The sequence below is a fragment of the Asterias rubens genome, chromosome 3 (assembly GCF_902459465.1).
Source record: "Asterias rubens chromosome 3, eAstRub1.3, whole genome shotgun sequence".
In the NCBI taxonomy this organism is placed as follows: Eukaryota; Metazoa; Echinodermata; class Asteroidea; order Forcipulatida; family Asteriidae; genus Asterias; species Asterias rubens.
Window position 1 is genome coordinate 16,940,569 of NC_047064.1, and position 17,813 is coordinate 16,958,381.

General features: G+C 38.7%; 1 protein-coding gene across 1 annotated transcript in view; it reads left to right on the forward strand.

The window, feature by feature from the left end:
• Positions 1–14,368, forward strand: part of LOC117288510 (transient receptor potential cation channel subfamily M member 2-like) — a 38,999-nt gene extending 24,631 nt beyond the window's left edge. The window contains exons 15-26 of the mRNA XM_033769398.1: positions 1,106–1,331; positions 1,800–1,886; positions 2,266–2,354; positions 4,101–4,245; positions 5,188–5,316; positions 7,667–7,915; positions 9,539–9,713; positions 10,266–10,416; positions 10,898–11,097; positions 12,192–12,324; positions 13,035–13,128; positions 13,881–14,368. Coding sequence (XP_033625289.1) covers positions 1,106–1,331; positions 1,800–1,886; positions 2,266–2,354; positions 4,101–4,245; positions 5,188–5,316; positions 7,667–7,915; positions 9,539–9,713; positions 10,266–10,416; positions 10,898–11,097; positions 12,192–12,324; positions 13,035–13,128; positions 13,881–14,033 — 1,831 coding nt within the window. The 3' untranslated portion in view covers positions 14,034–14,368. The remainder of the gene's footprint in view (positions 1–1,105; positions 1,332–1,799; positions 1,887–2,265; positions 2,355–4,100; positions 4,246–5,187; positions 5,317–7,666; positions 7,916–9,538; positions 9,714–10,265; positions 10,417–10,897; positions 11,098–12,191; positions 12,325–13,034; positions 13,129–13,880) is intronic.
• Positions 14,369–17,813: the final 3,445 nt, after the last annotated feature.

Sequence of the window (17,813 nt, forward strand, 5' to 3'; positions counted from 1 at the left end):
TTGACCACACACAAATTGGAAGAAGCTCTTGTAGTTGTTGTGAGCAATTACTGTTGAGATGATCTTGAAGTCTGAGTATAATACATGTAGGGGAAGTATGGTGAACAATGTATATTTGGTTTGCGGTAACAAAGTCTAATTTCTATACCATCCGCCCTGGTAATAGTTAAAAAGCAGGACAGTTCTTTTCAGAACTGAGAAGTCTCCCGAACCTCCGATTATCTACTCCACGGCAGTAGAATAAAGCAAGACAGTTCCCTAAGAACAACTCTACCTGGCAAGTAGATACACACATGGTGTTACCGCAAACCAAATATACATTGATACCTCACCATGCAATGCCTCAAATCCTATATGGTGAACAAGTTCAGATAAATGAGCATAAATTGTAGCTTTGCCAGTTTACTAGCCCTCCATGCCAATAGTCAATAGCCTGTTTTATTGTCACACATTTTCTATACAGTGAAATTCACTTTGGTTGGCCAGTCTATACACTACATGTGTATATAAATAAGTTTTCTGGGAGTCTGATGATAGGCTATACCCTATAACAAATGAACACTATGCGCACATTCTGCAAAGATAACAACAGTGACAAGTTGCAGACCCCCATAAAACATATTTAAAAGTACTATAACCATTCAATAGCCTCATTGCAATGGTCAACTGTTGCGAGTATGATTGCAGTCAGCTCTGATAGCTCTATACTGTACTAATAACCATTGCTTTTCGTCCTTCGGATGAGATTTAAAGCTGCTGGTCCTGTGTGTTGTGTTATGCGTGTACATGTATGTAAAAGAACCTAGCATGTGCACTTATCAAAACATAAAAAAATAAAAAGGGAAGGGGTTCACCCTGGTGTTCCTGGTTTGATTGGCAGCATATTTTGCCATACTGAGCACCTTGTAAACAATTACATGGTGCTACACACATGTACACGTATATAAAAAGAGCAGGTCTCATAATTCAATGGTAGCCCCACCCTTGCAGGAAAAAACTGTATGTTAAAGCTCCTTGAGTGTCACTGAATAACGGATAAGCGCGCTACAGAAGAATCCACTATTATTATACTTTTGTTATACCTTAATGTGTATTCTCTTCACAGGGAATTTCAGATAATGGCCATAGACATTCTAAGCTTATGTTTTGCTGAGGACAGGCGCCGGACATCCACACTCCTCGTACGCAAGATGCCTGATTGGGGTCAGCTGACGTGTTTGAGCCTGGCTGGCGCGGGCAGGAATAAAGAATTCATTGCCCAGGACGGTGTGCAAAATCTACTGAGTGAAATCTGGATGGGTAGACTATCACGTAGCACTGGGCTGTTTAAGGTTAGTATGTAGGATTTGGAAACTTTGCATGGTGGAAAGATAACTTATAGGCTATAGAGAGGTTTTCGGTAACACTATGTGAATATCTCTTTTAAGGTCTATCAGTTCATTTTGTCATGGACTTGCCTCTTATATGAATAATGAAGGCCTAAGGATTTACCAAGTTTGGCTAGCAACCCCCAGATATTGACAGAAGGAAGACCGCCAACTTTCCCTTGTGCATTACTACCTAAAATTTGGTTGCATGGCTTTGGACTGGCACCCCCGAACAACGATTTTGACAAAATAGCGAGACCACCAACATAGGGCTGGATAGCTCAGTTTGTAGAGTGCTGGCACGATAATCCAGTCCAACACTAGTAATTAATTTTTGTTCAACTCCAAATTCTTTAAAATTCACCTAGTCGTTTTCCCTTGTGGTTTATAACTCAATTTTTTCTCATTCCACAAACTTGTTTTATTTGTCAGATTTGGTTCTGCATATGTGTACCGTTTTCTTGCCTCTGTTTGGTTACCTTCATGTCCAAAGATGACCCCAGTGTACCGGTCAAAACAGTGAGTCATGTCTTTTTTGCTTTGTCATGTTTTTGACATCCAAGTTTCAATTTTCAAGTTTCAATTTTCATATGATGTTCACTTTTATATGTGTGCATTAACATGATTTTAAAGGCACTGGACACCTTTGTTCTTCTCACTTGGTGCATCCCTACATATGTTAGAAATAAAAAATTTGTGAAAATTCTGACACAATTGTCATCAAAGTTGAAAGAAAATAATTAAAGAAAAACACCCAAATGAGAATACTAGTCTATGACAATTACCAAAGGTGTTGAGTGCCTTTAAGATTAATACAGGTGCATTATAATCGCCTATTATTATTATTATTACCATTATTGATGTGGAATTTGCAAATTGATTGCTGACTGCATTGCAGATGATGAAACGTAAGGCTCAACAAAACGATGACTATGAGGACCTCCCAAAGATGAAAGTCAAGCAGGGTTCTGTCGACAGTTACCAGTCGTGAGTTTGAGAGCTTTTTAGAATAACAATAATATTTGATTCATTAATACCCGAGACAGTTTCTCTACTCCTATTGGTAGAGAGCGCGTCACGTGGGGGTGTTTAAACGGTTGATAATGACCAGTGTTTATAACCGGCTGGCTTCCGCGTGTCAGGTGCGCAAGATTATCGCGCGGAACGCGATTCATAGCTATTAGTATTAGTAACAGCGCGTTAATCTATTTCTAAGTGCGCGCACAACAGACTCTTCACAAAGTTTTTGAACAAAATATTTCAAACCTCAAATTTTCAACTGTCAAAGTGTCTGTAATTGTATTTTTTTAACGTTTTTTAACAATAAGGCATATATAAATGGGAATAAAAGAGTAGTGACTCGTTCTTAAACGTCCTGTTAAAACCTTGCAGGGTCATTGCTTTGTGCTAAATTCGACCCTGCCGGCTTTAAACGGCTGTGTAAGAACTCGTCGCTACCCTTTTATTCCCTTGTTTTTATTTAGCACTTTACACACCAGAAGGGCGTCTCAAAGCGCTTCCAACATTGTTACCCCTGTATGGGCTGTTTAAGTTATTCCTTAAACCATCTCAGCTCCCTGAGAACAGCCTAGGCAACAATTATGTGCTACTAAATAAGCTGAATCTATCACAAGAATGATCTCTGACCTCACTGATACCCATTTACCCCTGGGTGGATAGGAAGCAATTATAGTTAAGTGTTTTTGCTCGAACAGCTTGAATTCGGTGCTCTTATCCATGTGGTCAAGACACCCCACAGATAATGTGTATCTTTCATTTATTAATTCTGGTTGTAAAGCCAAAGATTCTAAGAGAATAACGTATAATCATTATACAAACGAAGAACCCCACGAAGAGAAGATAAAGAAGGAAGTTTCAACTTTAAGATGTGGGAGAAAACTATAGGGAAATATTCCAGGGAAAACACACGCAGTCAAGTACATGTAGGGAGTGAAAACCCAATCCACATGAACGGCCAAACCATGATGTGGAAAAGGGCCTAATCTGTGTAGTTGCCTTGTCATTCAGATTTTACCCTATTAAGACATTAGGGGAAAGTTCTGTTAAAGAATGTCCTAGTTTGGCCACAAAAAGTCAAACGATTTTTGGCTTTTCAGTGAGCGAACTTCAAGGCACTGGTAATTTCTCAAATAGTGATGAGCAATGAAGAGCTGTTGATAGTATAAAACATTGTGAGAAACGACTCCCTCGGAAGTAACCTACATGGTGTTTTTGAGAAAGGGAATTTCTCACCACTCAAATAATAAAAGACTTCAGACCTGAAGCCTTTTTAGGCAGCTGATGATAAAGCACACAAATTTGTGCAACAATGGTGTTTTTTCTTTCATTATTCTCATCACAGACAAAATTTTCACAGATTTGTTACTTTATGCATACATGAATTTTTTTTGGGACACACCAAGTGAGAATACTGGCCTTTGGAAAAGCAACTAATGGAGATAACAGGTGTAAAGACCGGTTCATACTTCCTGCGAATGAGAAGCGAATGTTGACGTCACACAATTCGCAACAAATATTCGCAGCAGTTCAGCTCTGGGCAACTCACTTGCGAATATCGCTGCGAAAGGGCAGTTGTGACGTCAAATTCGCTTCGCATTTGCATTCACGTTCGCATGAGGTATGAACTGGGCTTAAGTCGCCAGACAAAAAGGATGTTTTTTTTTTCTTCTAAGGAGCATCCCATAATGAGATCTTTATGATTGAATATTTTAGAGTTGGTGCTTGTGATGAAACTGATGGCAAGGAAAGAAATCGACACACTAATCATCGAGGTGGCTGTCTACCTTACATTTATAACTGCCTCTACAATATGAAATTGTTCTACGGAGCGCCAGTGATAAGCTTCCGTTTGAGCTTGGTAAGCAACAAAAAGTTCAAAGTTCAAGTAGTTCTTCCACAACATCATCATCACTTTTTATGTCAGACATGCAACTTTTCAGCTTGTTTCCTTGTTTTCTTTTTTAAAAAATGCCATAGAAAACTGAAAAACATTGTACAAAAGTCGAGTGTGATTGGCCATTTCCTTTTTTTCTTTTTGCAATTAGAAAGATGAATGTCTGTTTAGTTGATCAGTTCACACACTGAAGAGATGATTGTTTTTGTTTATCAGAAATCAGCTGTTTAAATGATTTCTGTGATTTTATCCTTTTTTTCTTCCCTGTGTATGTTGGGTGATTGTTATCCACTGAACCTTACAAGTTTAACAAATTTCTCCTCATCTGTCTAAAGCCTTCTCCATATCACGTTATGTTAAGGTTTTAAAATAAGTTGATTTTTTTTTAAATTTGCATGGAAAACCAACGGTAACTTCAACTTTCCCAAGTCTGTACAGTATGTGTACTAACACTTTGTCTTTTTTGTAGATTTGATCACTTTCCATGAACTTTAAAGGAACACTTTGCCTTGGATCGGAAGAGTTGGTCTTTGAAAACCATTTTTTATGAAATGCAAATGATTAGATAGATAATTTTAAACTAGAACATAATGATTCACACAAACATGTCTCAAAATTGCACGGTTTTCCTTTTACGTTGCGAAGAAACACGGTCGGCCATTTTGTGGAGTCAAAACTTTGACTCCATAAAATGGCCGACAGTGTTAGTTCGCGACGTAAAAGGAAAACCCTGCAATTTTGAGTGATACTTGTATGGATCATTATGTTCTACTTTTTAAAATATCTTTCTAACCATATACATTTCATAACAAACGGTTTCAAACGCTTTTCAAAGACCAACTCGTCCGATCCAAGGCAACCCGCGTGTTCCTTTAACAGGACATTTTGTTTTCTTGGTACACAAAGGTTGCACACTTTTTGTTCCTTGGTCTGTTCAGCTACATTTTACTGACTAATTTCCATGAGAAGATCTCCATTCCTGAGATGGTGCTGATCTTCTGGGCGTTCACTCTCTTCACCGAGGAACTCAGTGAGGTAAAGATGCCTATTTATTGCTTATACTAAACAAAATTTATTAATTCTGTGTTTTTAAAATGTAATGTTTGTTTGTTTTTCTATAAGTACCTAATTTGAATCTTTTTAGTGCACACAGGGAAAGCAATTTTCACTTTTTACTTTTTACTTAAATAAATTGAATTGAATTGAATTGAATTGAGTTGAATCATTTTGTGAAGCTCATTTAGAGGCATGGACACCTTTTGTAACTGTCCAACAGTTTTCTCACTTGGTGTATCCAAAAATATATGCATGAAAATAACCCTGTGAAAAATCTGCTTGGGCATTCAGCAGAAACACTGTTATCGCCTGATCCATTTAAATTCCGTGGTTTGAAAAAGCAATTACATGGAGATAACAGGTGTAAGTTGCCAGACAAGAAAGGACGTGTTTTTTACCCTTTTGGAGGATTCCCCTGATGATGTGACCACAACAAATTTGCAGTGTTTTATTTGAACAACAGGATCCATTTTTGTTGTAAGACATGTAAGAGCCAAAGTTAAAAGGGGCCATATTGGTAAATACCCCTGAACCAACATCCAGTAAAGTTAAAAGGCACTTGACACCTTTGGTAGTTGTCAAAGACATTCTTCTCACTCGTGTCACTTGGTGTAACTCATATATGCGGCATAAATTACAAACTTATTAAAATTTTAATTCCATTGGTGATCAAGTTGCGAGAGAATAATGAACGAAAAAACATCATTGTCGCACAAGTTCTGTGCGTTCAGATGCTTGATTTCGAGACATCAAATTCTGAGGTCTCGGAATCAAATTCAAATATTTTTGTGGAAAATTACTTCTTTCTGAAAAACTACGTTATACTTCAGAGGGAGCCGTTTCTCACAATGTTTTATACTATCAACAGCTCTCCATTGATCGTTACCAAGTAAGTTTTTATGCTACTAATTATTTTGACGGATTACCATTAGTGTCCACTGCCTTTACCTTTAATACATTCACTCACTGTGATTTATACTTTCCGTGGCCATTGTACTGCAAAATGAGGTACAACTTGCACCATACTCTATGCTTGCACATATGTACATGTACTGATCTTTTTGTATGCCAAGAGTTTTGTCCGCATCTGCTAGTTTGTACTTCAACCAGTTTGTGAATATTCTCCAGATGAGGTTTTTACATAGTGTAGGAAGATGATGATTATGATGATGGTTTACAGTTTTTGATCTACAAATGCACCCATGAAATGGCCCCAGTTTACCTCCAAGACTGGCCCTTTTTGACCGCGTGAGGGCGCTCTCAATCACTTCCGAGGGTATATTCATTCATACCCAAAACAGTTATTAAAGATTGGAACACATTAGGGCCTACCACCACAGACATCTAATCCATGCATCACGGACAATAAGACTTTTAAAGGAGTCGTTATAATCCACCTCTAAAGCAAATTGAAACTACGGCGCAACAAAAGTGACAGAACGCCTATTAATCTGTGCAGTGCAAGTTGCGTATACCCCAGGAAGTGATAAAAATACTATTTATAGCGCCCTCGCGCTGTCAAAATTAAGCAAATTAATCAGCAAATATCATCCATCATGGACTCTTCGCTCCAGCCGCGAAGATCTTCTCACTCCGCATCCAGTCTCGCCAAATCATACGGTCAACGTGCCTTCCAATTTACTGCTCCTGAAACATGGAACAATATACCACACCAAATCAAAAACTGCCCCACCCTGGAACAATTTAAATCGCAACTAAAAACACACCTGTTCACCCACCCAAGCGCTTAGAGACTTCTTTTGTATTATGTGCTTAATAAGAACTGTTATTATTATTATTATTGATATTATTAATATTACACTTTCATAAACACCCCAGACAGTTTCTCTACTCCTATTGGTGGAGAGCGCGTCACGTGGGGGTGTTTAAACGGTTGATAATGACCAGTGTTTATAACCAGCTGGCTTCCACGTGTCAGGCGCACAAGATTATCACGCGGAACGCAATTCATAGTTATTAGTTACAGCGCGTAATCTACTTCTAAGCGCGCGCGTGTAATCTTTTTCTAAGCGCGCGCGCGTACACACAACCTACGCGCAACAGACTTTTCACAAAGTTTTTGAAAAAAATATTTCAAACCTCAAATTTTCAACTGTCAAAGTGTCTGTAATTGTATGTTTTTAATGTTTTTTAACAAAAGGGCATTTATGAATGGGAATAAAAGAGTAGTGCTTGTTCTTTAACGTCCGTTTAAAACCTTGAAGGGTCGTTGCCGTGCGTTAAAGGCTTCGGCTCGGGCCTTTATCACACAGCAATTCGACCATGCCGGCTTTCATTCCCTTATTAGTTATTACTATCTATGTCTCAGCTATTTAATCAGGACTACTGTACACTATACAACTGCTTCAAATCCTGGCTGTTTGGATACTGGAACTCTGTGGATCTTGTCTCACTTCTAATGTTCGCCATCGGCATCGGTCTGCGATTCCATCCCGTCACCCTGGAAGCAGCGCGCATCGTGTTAGCGCTCGATCTTATCGTGTTCTACTTGAGGATCCTTCACATCTGCTCGGCTAGCAAGCTACTCGGGCCCAAGCTCATCATGCTCATAAGAATGGTAATAAACTCTTTGGTACATTTTTAAAAATTTGATTCGATTGTTTTATATTTTTCCTCACAGTTTGGTCTATCACAGTCATTAATGATAAGAAAGATGTTATAATAAATGTTAAATTTGCGTCGGGGATAAAGAATATTAATTTTGGGTTTTTTTACATACACTGATGTGTGTAGCACAAACTTAATACATACAAGTATACTTTCATGAGTTCTGAGAGAGAAAAAAAAGTTACAGGCATATTACTCGGGTGGGTTTCAAACCCACGACCTTTGCAGTATCATACCAACTGGACCAGCGAGATTGCCCGGTAGCTAGAGGCAGTTCGATTCCTACAATTTATGTTTAGGCAGAGCGGGTACTGCAACGATTTAATAGATATTAAATTTGCACTAGTGATAAAGAAAGATGTTGTTTAAGGTTGCTCTTGCATGTCAAAACTGGTGAGTGTAATGATGAACCTGATGGCTTGTCACAAACTCGGGTCTGCTTTCAATAATGGGTGTTTCACGTAGTTTGGACATGTGGACAAATGTATGTCTTTGACTTGTAATTTTGTTTAGTTATATTATTATTATATGTTTGAGGGCAAACTCCCCTGTTTCCCATAAGCTTTTAATATACTTGAGTTGGCTGCCAACTAAACTTTAGACCCAGTTATTCTGTTGGGAGTCCCTGGCTCTCCTTGATTTATGGTTTGATTGGCCACAGTTTTAAACCATAGACTGCAGTTTTAGAATATGCGATCAGATAGCAGTTTCGCAGCAGAGAAAGCAGATGTGTATTTTCCGATAGAGCTAGTAAAGTTGTGGACCTATGCTGCCTTCCGCCAAAGGGAGTAGATAAAAACAGGACAGCTTTTTCTGAACATAGAAGTCTCCCGAAATGTGAAACTATACTCTAGGTGATAGAATAGCAAGACCGTTCCCTAAAGAACAAAACTTACCTGGCAGCTAAACACACACGTGGTGTGATCGAAAACCAAATCAATGCCTCAAATCCCATATAAGCTGCTGTTGTTTCTCCCTTTGCTGCTCAATAATAAGGGAATAAATAATTTAAACCGGTTTAATACCGGTTGAAGTCAGGATGGAATAATTACCTGAGCTGGATGCGAGGGTAATTATCAGCATCCAGACTGCAACCAGTTTTAAACAGAGTGTTTAATACCAGCCAAGCACATTTTTATTCCCCTTCATAAATACCTTTTCGGTCAAAGAACATCAAAACTTTTTGGTCCAGAAGTAAAAAACGAAACTATAATTGTTCAATGATTTCTTTCAACAAAACACCCCTTCAGCTATGAAATGGTAAGGCCCTCTGGTAAAAGTTCCTTAATAGGAGATCTCGTGTGATGTGGCAGAGGTGTTCCAGCCGTTTCTCTCGACCAATAGGAATGACTAAACTGTCTTATAAGCACAGGTGCAAGCTCGCGAGTCACACTACATTATGTTGAAACACTTTTGGTCATGTCTTTATCAGCGGTTTAAACACACCCGAGTGACAAACTCTCAACCAATCAGAATAGATAAACTGTCTTAGGTATTTGTGAATTCTGGTTAATGTCGGAGTGCCTTCAGATGAGTTAGCCACCTAAGATGTTCCGTTATTATCTTGCAATAGATGGTGGATTTGTCCATATTCATCTGTATCCTGCTCGTGTTCATGGTGTCCTATGGAGTAGCCTGCCAGTCCATCCTCTTTCCCAACACTGAGGACCCTCTGAAGATTGCGAAAAGTGTTTTCTTTAGGTCCTACTTCCAGCTGTATGGAGAGTTGTTCTTTGACGAAATGGACAGTAAGTTGCCTATATAGTAGCGCATAATGTTGCACGCACTGTATACTCCCTATAGGGAGCTGAAATTGTTTAAAGACATTGTCTTACACTTTCACAGTCTTATGACTTGCTGTTTTCTCTGTGAAATTTGAGTTCAAGCGGTCGTCGAAGTTGCGAGATAATAATGAAAGTAAACCCTTGTCACTCAAAGTTGTGTGCTTTCATATCCTTGTTTTCACAACCTCAAATTCTAAATCTGAGGTCTCGAAATCAAATTGTTGGAAAATTACTTCTTTCTCGAAAACTACTTCACGGCAAAAGGGGGCCGTTTCTCACAATGTTTTAGACTATCAACAGCTCCCTATTACTCGTTACCAAGAAAGATTTTATGCTAATAATTATTTTGAGTAATTACCAAAAGTGTCCAGTGTCTTTAAGGAATTAATTAAATGACCCAGCGAAAAATGGGTAATAATGTTGGAAGTGCTTTGAGCGGCCCTCATGTGTGTAAAGCGCTATGTACAAAATTTAAAAATTATAACAACCATGTTTTCTTTTCTTTAAAATAACAAGGGGAAGAAATGGATTGTGTCGACACTAAGGAAGAGATAGTTGGTGACATGGAATTGTGTCCGCGCCATTCTTGGTTTGGTGTCATCGTCCTGGCAATCTATCTCTTCTTAAGCAACATACTCCTCTTGAATCTCCTCATTGCGATGTTAAAGTAAGCACTTTTTGTTTTTCTCACCGAAGGTCTGTAGCCAGCCTCTGCCTGTTTTACAGATATTTCCATGGTAAATGTTCCACCAGTCTATCCAACCTTGTTCCTCGTGTCAGGGTGTTTGAGCGCGAGACCAGGCTTTCTGCTTGCTCTCATCCTTATACTGTGGCTGTGTCAAGATGTAGATCAAGGAGCTACATGTACTCCAGTAGCTTTTTCCCTCGTACTGCAACTCTTTGGAACTCCTTGCCTGGTGCATGTTTCCCTTCATCCTATGATCTTCCATCTTTTAAGAGGAATATCAATTCCTACCTTCAGCTCCACTGACTTTCTGCTTCTATATGTTTTCTTCCTTGTAGCCCTATATCTACATGTAGAATGGCTTTAAGCTTTGTTTTGGGCGAACTTGCATAAATTTTTTATTTTTATTTTTGTTTTAAACATTATTAGGGGGTTTTGTAATTTTTTTTCTTCTTACCCAAAGTAACACATTTACACGTGTCCATGAGAAAACGGATATTTTCTGGAAGTTCCAACGTTATCAACTCGTCGAGGAATACTATCGACAGCCTTTCGTCATCCCACCGTTTATCATCGTGGTTCATGTCTACCAAGTGATCCGCTGGGCATGGAGTAAATGCTGTCCATGTAGGAAAGAGTTGTATCGGTCAGACAATTTGATGAGTAAGTTGACGATTTTCCCTATAATGATAAATATTAATGAAATATTTGGTATGCCGTAACACCATTTTTGTGTCTACTTGCCAGGTAGAGTTTGTTCTTTAGAGAACTGTATTTCTATTTATTCTACTACTGCTGAGTACATTTTCGGATTTCGGGAGACTTCTTAAAGGAACTGTCCTGCTTTTAAACTACCACCCAGGCGGAAGGTAGAAAATTGGCTGGGACTACTTCTTTAGCTTGTGGAACTTTGTTGATGTTCACTACCGCTCAATGTTTCGACTAGCTTGCTCTAGAGCATCCCCTTAAAAGGTGTATCCCAACATATGCATACAATTAAAAATCTGTGAAAATGTTGACTTTTTATTAGTCATCGAAGTTGCTAGAGAAATATGAAAGTGCATTTTTGTGCTTTCGGATTCCTAAAAAAATGCTTCAGGCCTGAAGTATTTTAGTATTTGAGTGAGAAATTACCTGCCAAATATGTACTTCAGAGGGAGCTGTTTCTCACAATAATTTGTTTTACTATCAACAGCTCTTTGTGCTCCTTACCAATGGTAACATTTATTTTGAGTAGTTACAATTACCATAGTGTCCAGTGCCTTTAAAGTGCTGGATACACTGTTATGATTGTAATTTCAAACAAAGTAATTTGGAGTGACCTAGGAGGAGAGGACATGTAAGGATGGAGGCCACTGCTAAAAATATTTAAGCCTGTTGGTGTTGATTGAAGGATACCAGGCTCTCTGTATGTTGCTTTACAACAGCCTGCCTCGGTTCATAAGACGAAGTAACATAGTTCCTGGTGACTATGACTAGAGCAAGCTAGTCGAAAAGATAAACCAAATTATAAAGAGCTCACTTCGATCCACTGAAACTAATGTACATGTAGTAGTCCCGGCCGATTTTCTGCCTGCCGCCAACCAGGTAGTAGTTAAAAAGCAGGACAGTTCTTCTCAGAACTGAGAATTCTCCTGAATCTCGAAAAATCTACCCTGCGGTGGTAGACTATAAGCAAGACAAGTTCTCAAAAGAACATAATTTACCTGGCAAGTACATATACCTCACCATTCATTGCCTTTTTACTCTCTTTGTAGAGAAAGACCTTGGACTTAACGAAGAGATTGAGATCTCAACTTGGGAAGTGATTAAAGGGGAGGACTACCTCGCCCAGAAGAAGGAAAAGACCAACGAGGACCTGGTGAAGCGGTTAAAGATGACCGAGGAAAAGTAAGTCATCATGGATCTAGAAGCCAGTCGATCGTGGCCGAGTGGTTCACAGGACCCAAGCTCTGGTGTTGTCATCAGCAACAGAGTGTGGGTTTGAATCCCAGTAATGAAACTTAAGCCAATGAGCAAGACACTTTAAGGCAGTGGACACTATTTGTAATTACTCAAAAATTTATTAGCATAAAATCTTACTTGGTAAAGAGTAGTGGAGAGCTGTTGAAAGGATAAAACATTGTGAGAAACGGCTCCCTCCCTTAAGTAACGTGGTTCTCGAGAAAGAAGTAAATTTCCCCGAATTTGGTTTCTAGACCTCAGATTTAGAATTTTTGAGGTCTCGAAATCAAGCATCTGATCTTAAAGCACACACTTCAGGTGACAAGGGTGTTTTTCTGTCATTATTTAGCAACTTCTACAACCGATTGAGCTCAGATTTGATTGATTCGATGTTGATTTGATTTGATTTGATTTGATTTTGATTTGATTTTTCACAGGTTTGTTGTTTTATGCATGAGATACACCAAGTGAGAAGACTGGTCTTTGACAATTACCAATAGTGTCCAGTGTCTTTAAAGCACATGTACATGTATAACATTTGTACTGCACTGTTAGTGACCTTGTATAGACATGAGATATACAAACCTGTGAATGTTTAAAGCTCAAGCTTAACATTTTCTCAGTGAACTAATTTTTTTTCTTATCTCTTGGTACAGACTGGGGAGTTTGTCATACAGCATGAAGAACTACTTTGAAGGGAAGAGACTAGGCAAAGCACTCGAGGCACGATTCAGTTCCCTAGAAGAACAGGTATGTTATTGTTTCCATTTGAAACTTTGGGGTTGAACAAAGTACAATTGCTTGGAGCATGTTGTTAACTTGTAACCCCTGGAATAACATGCCAAGCTTCCTAGCCCTTTTGTTAGCGGCCTGTAGCTGGCACATAACGCCGGGGATCGCACACAAGCTAAAGATACAACCTGGAAAGCAGCAGCAGAGGGATGGCCTTAAGGGGAATCAACTTTTATAATTGCATTGAATGGCTTCTGACTTCTGACTGGCATGCCCCCCCCCCCCTCCCTGAAAAGGATCGTCAAAAGACGGGTTCAATTACCAAATATTATACAATCCCTATGAAGGCACTGGACACTATTGGTAATTACTCAAAATGATTGTTAATGTTAGCATTAAAACTGACTTGGCAACGAGCAATGGAGAGCTGTTGATAGTATAAAACAGTGTGAGAAAAAACTCCCTCTGATGTACATGTAACATAGTTTTTGAGAAAGAGACTTTTTTCACTTTAATAAAAGACTTCAGGACTGAAGCTATATTAGGCTGAGGCGAAAGCACACACATTTTGTGCAACAAGGGTGTTTTTTCATTCATTATTCTCTCGCAATTTCGATGACCAATTATATTGAGTCTACATTTTCCCAGATTCGTTATGTTATGCATATGTTGGAATACACCAGTGAGACTACTGGTCTTTGGAGATTACCAGTGTCCAGTGTCGTTAAGCGCAAGTCCTGATGGATTGTTTATAATTGTTATTGTTTTAGATTTACGATTCAATGGAGAGAAGGAACAAGAATCAGGGGGGAGACACTACTGTGGATGGAGGAGGAGGCAGTTCATGTTTGCAGGTCAATTCATCACCTCTGGTGCGTAAATTATCAGGGAGAAAGTCCAAAAAAGCTGGTAATAATTATTAACGGACTATGACAGGGCTAAAAATCGCCATCTAAATGGCATGCACTTCATCTCAAGAGACCCCACAGCTGTCTCTCTCTCTATATATCTTAAGTCCATTAGCGCATCCGCCCTCCTGTGGTGGTCCGAGTAAAGAACTCTCTCCAAGCCTCTCTGTCCACAAATGTTGTCAGTCCATCTGGCTTTCGTCTTCCTCTTTCAGCGCAACCAGCAACAAAACGTCCTGAATTCCATGCACTGCTGCTCAACTTCTCAAGATTTCCCCTGTCCATCCTTGCAATATGCCCTAAAAACTCCAGCTTCTTCTTAGGTATGATGTTAACTAAGCTTTTTAGGTTGTGAAAACTGATGTTAGTTGTATGGTCTTGCCATTTGATGGTTAGCATTCACCTCCCAACATCAAAGCTCGAAACTTGTTACCCTTGTTTTCTCATCCTGCATCAATGTCAATTTCTCAGATCCATACCATGCGTACACTCATATCATGTGGGCATCAATGTAAGGCACTGGACACTATTGGTAATTAGTCAAAATAATTATTAGCATAAAAAGTTACTTGGTAACAAGCAATGGAGAGATGTTGATAGTATAATACATTGTGTGAAACGGCTCCCTCTGAAGTAACGTAGTTTTCGAGCAAAGAAGTAATTTCCCACTAAAATATTATTTGAATTTTATTTTGAGACCTCAGATTTAGAACTTGAGGTCTCGAAATCAAGCATCTGAAAGCACACAACTTCGTGTGACAAGGGTATTTTTTCTTTCGTTATTATCTGACAACTTCGACCAACAATTGAGTTCAAATTTCCACAGGGTTGTTATTTTGTGCATATGTTCAGATACACCAAGTGAGAAGACTGGTCTTTGACAATTACCAAATGTGTACACAGTGTCTTTAAAAGGAGCTGTTCAATTATTGCATCAAGTTCTTCGGAGCTGGTGGTCCCCCAACAAAGTCTACCAAAACGGTTTTCCCAACTGGAAATGAAATTTAAATTCGGTGACTTTTTGGCCTCAAACCATCATTGCAAATAGCGCACATTGTATTTTTGGATCTTTTTCATTTTGCCAGTGTGGGCGAGCTGAGAGTCTGTTGAAGACCATATTTTGAAATTTGCCGCAAGTCTTTCCAAAAAGAATAAAAGCGTCATTGGCGACTGCTGTATTGCTCTTTGTTTCAAACCAAAAAATTAAATGTGCTGGTGATTTTACAGAAATCAACACAGGTACTATAAAATGGTGGATTTGTAACCAAAGATAGGAAGTTGGAAAACGTGCAGATACATATATTAAATGAATTATGCAATGTTTGATAATAGTTTTGTTTTTATGTTTAAATTGAGGAATTTTATACACTGCTGCACTCAAAGGTATCCTGTTTTAAGGATCCCTTTTCGAAATGTTATGTTAGAATGATAACAAGTCAACTTAAGAGGGAAAATATAGTATTTGTTATTTTTGCAAGGGTATTTTTACACCATATTTTGAAATTTTATATTTTATATTTTTGAAATTTTTAAATTTTATCCATGCTGTTTTTTAAACAAGTGTTGAGATCGGTTTTGTTTATTGTCGAGTAGTATTTCCTATCGACAATCACAACTGCATTTTGACAATTTAAAACTTGCCGTGACTTTAATATTTCATGTGTAAAATGATGATAACGTTTATATATATATTTTTTTACATTTTGTATACATAATCCAATTTATAAGATGTTATATTTTTATAACAAGTGTTTGTTTTTCAAGTTAAGTTGCCCGATGTTTTATTTTATACAAACAGAACTATTTGTAACAAACAAAATAAGGAAAGACTAAACATTCCAATTAAAATGTTACAAAGTACATTGTATGTATTAAATTAAATACTACATGTACATACTTTGTAGAATTAGCTGATTCCAGAATTTATACGGTACATTGTAACTTAGTGTAAATAAAATGTTAACTGACTTTGGACCATTTAAACGGACACGTTGCCTTGGATTCGGTTGTTACTGTGGCTTTAAAAAACGTTTGTTGTTTAATTAATTAATTAATTTAATTTCTTTTCCAAAAATTCGGTTGTACAAACGGCGGACGGTGAACCACGCATTTTGAGGCATGTTTGTCTATATTTTATTTTACTGAGTTAAAAAAACATCTTTACAACCATAAACAATTCATTTCACAACAAGCGTTTTTTTTATATCCAGATTTGCACAGTCCAAAGTAACTTGATTACCATGATTACCCATTGATTTAATATAATAATAATAATAATGAAAGCATTTATATAGCGCCCCACAAAGAACGGAGCGCTTTACAATATACAAAGGAACACACAATGCAAAGACAAAGATACAAAAAAAAACAGTACAAGCACAAACAAAAAATGACCAGATTAAACAAATAAATGGGTTTTGAGAATATTTTTGAACCGTTCCAGTGTGATGGCTTCCCGGATGATACGGGGAAGGGAATTCCAGAGCCGGGCGGAGCAGCGGCTTGAGAGGCATGGTCTCCCGTGCCTGATTTAGTTTTACTGATGTGAAGAAGTGTTTTGTCGTACGATGAGCGGGTGGCAAAGGCATTATTCGCTGTATTAATTAAACGGTGTTTTTGTGGGGGGAGAGTGATAAAAAGTTAGTTTGTGTGTGATTGTTTTTTAGCCGTTACCGATAGGATGGCCAAGAGTGCCATTTGTTCCCGCATTTGACACCATCACAGCGTGATCGGGGCCCAATCTCATGGCTCTGCTTATTACCGCCAAATTCTGCGCTTAAGATTAAGATTCCCCGCTTACGTACAAACGCCGAATTTCTGCGCTAACTTTGTAAGCATAGAACACCTAGTAACGTGGAGTACGCACGTACAGAACCCCCAAAATCGCCGCTTATCCGTGAAATACGCTTGCCGTAAGCACATAATTCCCTGCTCCCGTAAGCGCCGATTCTGTGCTTACGGTAAGTACATGTAGAGCCATGAAATTGGGCCCTGTTCCGTTGTCGTCTTCCAACCAGGAGAAAGTTCGAGTGCCCACATAATATTAGTCGACCCCTTGATCCGATCACGGGTCACCATTTATACCAGCTCCGTACATGCGTAGTTACGACGTACTCGCTCGAACATCCTTGTCCAGCTTCAAGTGTCATTGTAATATCAAGGAGAAACTGTGGATACGGCGACTTCAGTCCATTCTTCTTCATTGTCTGATCATCCAATTAACGAAATGACTAACAAACCTCTGTCTATATATGCCTTCTTTTCTGTCTATATATGTATATGCCTTTTTCGTTTCCCCACAGATTCCCCGTTTAGATTCAAGCCTCATTAACAATTAACTACTTTTTCTCCTTCCCACTTTTGATCTGTCCCTTTGTGTCTCTATCTTCTTGTGGTCACACCAGCCCCCCCCCCCCCCCCCACCACCCTCCAACCCAAACCCCATGCTCGCCCCTTGATGTGTGCTTTCTGACGCGCTATTTATGCATTTCCACCTGACGACTCATGTTACACTTACGTCATGCCTTCGAGAGAAACACTCTAGGATCGAAACGTCTGGCCTTACCAAGTTTTGAATTTCTACCACAATATTAACACGTAGGTAAGGCACACGAACCAGTCATCGTGCATTGAAATATCACACCGCATGCCCCGAGCATCCTGTTGGACACTGTTGGTAATAAAATTGTCAATCGCATAGTCTTTACAGTTGGTGTATCTCAACATATGCATTAAAAAAAAAAAAAAAAAAACTAGAAAGGTTTTATGATAATAATTATTTTGAGTAATTACCAA